The 5,192-nt window shown below is 42.5% G+C and overlaps 1 protein-coding gene across 1 annotated transcript; it reads right to left on the minus strand.

Annotated features, from left to right (window-relative positions):
* Positions 1-1,564: 1,564 nt before the first annotated feature.
* On the minus strand, positions 1,565-2,908 carry LOC140934091 (high-affinity lysophosphatidic acid receptor-like). The gene has a single exon (XM_073383775.1). The coding sequence runs from the start codon at positions 2,906-2,908 to the stop codon at positions 1,565-1,567; it is 1,344 nt and encodes a 447-aa protein (XP_073239876.1).
* Positions 2,909-5,192: the final 2,284 nt, after the last annotated feature.

A 5,192-nucleotide genomic window follows, 5' to 3' on the forward strand; every position in this document is an offset into this window, starting at 1 on the left:
GAAAATTTTAACGCAGATCACAGTTGAAGACGAGAATGAACTGGCAGAAAGAGAGGTTTTCTCAAAAACAACGAACGAGTCCTTCGACAATGACAACAAACTTACCTTGAAAAGCTTCTTTGCCTTTTGCAGTGTCTTTTTACAAGGACAAAAGTAGTCTACTATGCTGGAAATTAACCCCTTTGGTGCGTTCCCTTTACGTTCCGTGTGCGTTTCTTAATTAATAGGCATAAGGTCGAGTCCATGACGTCACCCATTGTTATAACCTAGGGAAAAAATGCGTTCCTCCATACTAATGAGGGTCATCCTGCATACTAATTCGGTGTAGGTTTACTAATGAGCGATGTAAACGACTTCTAGACAGACACAGTGTCCGGTTTCCAAAATACTACAGCGCTACATTAAAGAGCTAAGACTTACAGTGCTCTTAGTTTTGACCGAATAAACTTTTTTCAATATGCGAATTTCTTTTTACTTTCTCGGAAAGCCTTTGTTATGTGCTATTGTTTTCGTGCGCCAATAAAAACTTTCCTTTTTGACGCCTGTCAAATGACTGTCAAATCGTGCGGCCTCCACTTGTTTCCGGTCCCCCAAACAGGAAGAAGCCATATAATAAACATCTTATTAGCCTCGTTTTTTCGGTCCGTACAGTAAATTACGGATCGTCGTTTTTTGCCATCGATTTATGGCCCGCGCGCTTCGCGCTTGGGCCATTAATCGATGGAAAAAAATTCGGTCCGTAATTTACAGTACGGACCAAAAACTCGGCTAATAAGAGGTATTTACTTCTTCTCAAAAATAAGTAGTTTGACGCCAGTTTTATCCGTAAGAATTGTTCTCGACAGTTTTTATATGCTTATTTTCTATTCTGAGAAATTCTCAACTTAAATCTGACGTTTGCCGTTTGCCGTTAATGTAAATCTTAATTTCTCTAATCTCTCTATTGACTTTGACGTAAAATAATATATAAAAAACCTTTACATTGAGAATATCACAATGTTATTATATGCTATAACTGCTATAACACAATGTCACTCTACATAAAAAAAACCGGACGATTTTGAGTTGGTAAATGATCAAATAATGTCCCTAGCATTAAATACGATGGCAGCTGTGTTTCTTAGGCCAATGAGAATAGAGCTTCTGATGAGATCATCCTGCTTCCAGTTTTGGCGTTGAACTGAGATTAACAATGGCCAACTGGTCATATATGCAGGCCTTACCAAGAAGCTGAACTCGGGCCTACCGAAAAACGTGACCCCGAGAAAGTAGGCTGATTTAACAATAGAAAGGGAACGTCCATTGACGACGAGAAAGTGCGCGGAAAGGAATAAACGCGACTTCCGGTGCCCAATTCACCGCTCTTCCATTGGTCAACCCAGTTGTTTGATTTGCGCGCGCCGTCGTCAAGTGACGGTCCCGTTCTGTTGCTAAATCAGCCTAATAGTGGAGGTGGAACCGACGGCGCAACCGAGTCAAAATAGGACACGAAGCTTTTCTTCTCTAATCTTGATCTGACCCAATGTTTCGTTGTGAAAATGGGGCAAAAACAGAAAGGTAGCGACTACCTATTCCCACACGCAATTACTGTACTATTCTCCCATTCCCATTCTTGCAATTGCAAGGCTTCATCGAACACGCGCTCGATATTCTCTAATTCCACTGCATCGTGGCAAACAACCTCAGGAATGGTATTTCTGCCGTCACTACTACCTTCTTCTTCGCTTGTCATAACATCTGATTTCATGATTAATTCTTCCCTCATACCCATAGAATGGCTTACGGTTTGACCAGTGATAGTGGGTTCATCTTGAACATTCTGGCTATAGCTAGGTAGCGCTGTTTGGCTGGTAAGCGACATTCTAGGAATCCTACAGATGTCAAGAAATTCTCCGGATGGAAAAACCTGACCCGACCTTCCATCATCAGGGAGATTAGATCCATTATTTACTGAAGAAACCTCATTCACTTTATAGGTGCTAACACGATTTCCTCTCCAGAAACAAGTAACCAGCTCCTCGTTTTCTTCGCTCCAGTAGAACCGCCAGGAACAACATGAGCAGCGCTCACTCCGCGCAACGTAGATAACCGGTTTTATTGCACACTGAAGCCAGTAAAGCCACAGGAAGGCTGAGATTATGTTATCGTTAACCCCGAGTTTTCCATTAATTTTCCGGTGTACGTCAATGGTGAGGGCTACATGTAATGGTAACGCCAATATGGCGTAGATTAATACAAAAATAATTGTGGTCCAAGCCGAGCGCATATGCGCAGCAACGGTCATTTTTTCCTCGTTCGAAAGGAGTCGTGGACTAACTCTCCTTCGAATGGGAAGAAGATAAGCAAGGATTTTCCAAAACGAAAACAGTACGAAAAATAAACCTAAGGATGCCTCTGTGGTATTTTTAGCGAAAAATACTTTGCCCCAGTTTTTATCTTCCTGATAGGTATCTAGACATACCGCAGCTGCACGAAAGTAAGAGAGACGATGACGGCCCATAGGTGCCACTACCACCACTGGGAAAATCCAGGCGATGCAGAGAAGAACACCGACCTTGCGATACGATAAACTAGGAAAACGCCTGAGCGAGATCGCCAGATACTTTTCATAGACAATAGCGCAGGTACTTAGGCCAGCGACGTGAGCAAAATAGAGGAGAAGTATGCCTTGGATGCTACAAAAGATGGAACCAAACAACCAGTGACCGGAGACAAGTGAAGCAAAGGAAAACGGCATGATGAAAACGCACGTTAGAAAATCGGCAAAACTCAAGCTTGCAACCAACAGGTTTAGGACAGGGCGAAGAGCATCTGCCACCAGCACGGTGTGAATGACGCGTCCATTGCTGTAACCGCCAACCACCATGAAAAGTACGAGCAAAGCTGCTTTCAGAACAAGGAAGGACATTGGCAAGAGACGATGAAGTTATGCCTTTGTAGTCCCAGTCTGTGAGTGTCGAGAAAGAAAATTCTACTACGGCGGATTTTTTTTGCTGGTACAGTAAAAGCGTTTTCTGCTTTGAAACGTTGCCACTGGATCGTAAAGCGCTTAACTGTACGGAATACCAGCACGATCTGAAAAGAAAATGTTCTCCTTACTGTTTTTGAGGCGGATAATTTAGGAACTCCGTCTAAAGTATAAATCTCTTTCGTCGCCCGAAAGCAATCAACCACGAACCGGTTTCCCTTTCTCGTTACTACCTAAATTTTTTGATTGCGAATTCAAAATAGCCGAGGACTGATGGACTCGTTTCCTGCCCTAAAATTCTTGGTAACCACCAGAACAAAATTCCTTGCGAAAATGTTTTGCAAAAAAAAATTCACGACAGATTTATGCATCTACTTATTTTTTTTCTTGGCCAATGACTACTGCGGTTTGTTAAAACCTTTAACAAAGGAAACCTTGGGATTTGGACGGGGTATTACGTATAGTAATGGAGACGTAAAGAGTAATTTCTTTGATCGTTACCGCCTTGACGTCAGTGGTCTAGTATTCCACATAAGGAAATTATCAGTTCCCATGCATTTGTTTTTTACCTAGCCATCCACAATTACTTTTTTTTTAAGAAATTGCCCACAAGTATTTTTAATGAAGATAAATTAGGAATGACCAAGGGACGGTTTACATCTCAACGGAGGAAGATTGAAGCACTAGGAAGGTCCGATCATCCTAGCACCAGTATACAGTTTACATGCAAAGGGCTGCACTTCCCTCTAGCGCTAAAATCTTCCTGGCTGTGGTAGGAAAATCCTTGTACCATGTAAACTGCCTTTGCTAGAAAGATCCTAGTACTAGGGATAAACCAGAAAAAAATGGAGAAGGGGGTAATCAGGCAATTCAGTGGGTACGCACGACAATAAAGGCCGACCATTTCGTTTGGCGTTACCACGAGCTGATTGTTGTTATAGTTCTGCTAAAAGGTAGTTATTAACGCCAGTAAAGAGAGCGAAAGGGCCCAAATCGCATTTTTGTTTTTGTCGCTCGCCATATTCAATTCCCTTTCTGCTTTGGCACTACACGGACCGAAACTTCTGCTTGTGAACGCAACGGAACGTTGTTCCGCCCTCCTCCCTAGACTTGGATCTTCCTCCCACCATGTAAACAGCCCCCAAAATGCCGATGGTTATAGTGGAAATTCAGTCCAAACAGTTGAATCGAGCCTCTCTACTATGGCTACCTTGCTTAAGAACAGAAGAGAGTGGCCGTTGTGTAGAGATGGCCGATATGGGGAGGTAGGCGTTTTACATGACACTGACTCTCAGCCTGAGGTTCATGTTCTGAGTATAAAAAGGGTTCTCACAAAAAAAATACTGTTTTTTTTTTTTCATTTTAAATGAATTGAAAGACTTGCCACGATTAATTGTCGACGTTTCGTGACCATTCTTGACTTTTTCGTCAGCCGCTGAAAAAACTGGCCGTTGTCAAGAGGTTATTTTGGCAGTTGAGGACACACTTTAGGGGCCGTTGCCGTTGTAGAAAGGTGGCCGTTGGGAAAAACTTCAAACAAGACTAAAAGGGCGGGCTGTCCACCGGGACATAAAAAAGTGGCTCTTGTAGAGAGGTGGCCGTTGGGGGAGATTTGACTGTAACTTCTACTTCGGAAATTATTATTAACTGTTGTGTTTTGGAAATTGTCTTGGCCTTCCACTTATAAAATTTAGAAATATTTTTGGATACGAGCAAGTTGTAAGGTCTTGTAAGACTTGCAATTCGAAAACATGAAAACGGGTTTTGCGTTTGCCAGTTTAGAAATTCTTCAGGAGCCAGAATTCAGTTAAGATCAGTTGAAGCCGTGAGGTCATTGACATGTGAAATACCTTGAAAGTTTTTTACGGTTGATTTAAATCTTCATTTTTGACGGTAAAAAATTACCTTTTTTCGACGGCAGCCGGTTAAATTTAAGGCCGTTTGACGGCTGACGGTTAACCTAATTCAGACTCTTCAGAGGGCCCCAATAATAAAAGAACCAGATCAGCCTGAAGCGACACTTAACATCCTGACAGGCGATTCCTACACCCTCAGAGTGACCCTGAATCCGACGCCGTGGATTCCGGATTCTAGGTACTGGATTCCAGTATTGTCAGTGGAACTTAGACTGTGGATTCCAGTCGTTATTGTACGGGATTCCGGATTCGTTAAGCTGTTTTCCGGATTGCAAAGCCAAGGCTTGCAGACATAACAAGCAAAATTT

Source organism: Porites lutea, chromosome 4, assembly GCF_958299795.1.
Source record: "Porites lutea chromosome 4, jaPorLute2.1, whole genome shotgun sequence".
NCBI classification, from domain to species: domain Eukaryota; kingdom Metazoa; phylum Cnidaria; class Anthozoa; order Scleractinia; family Poritidae; genus Porites; species Porites lutea.

Excerpts from the sequence above, each read along its gene's own strand:
- LOC140934091 (XM_073383775.1), bottom strand. The coding sequence starts at position 2,908 with ATGTCCTTCCTTGTTCTGAAAGCAGCTTTGCTCGTACTTTTCATGGTG.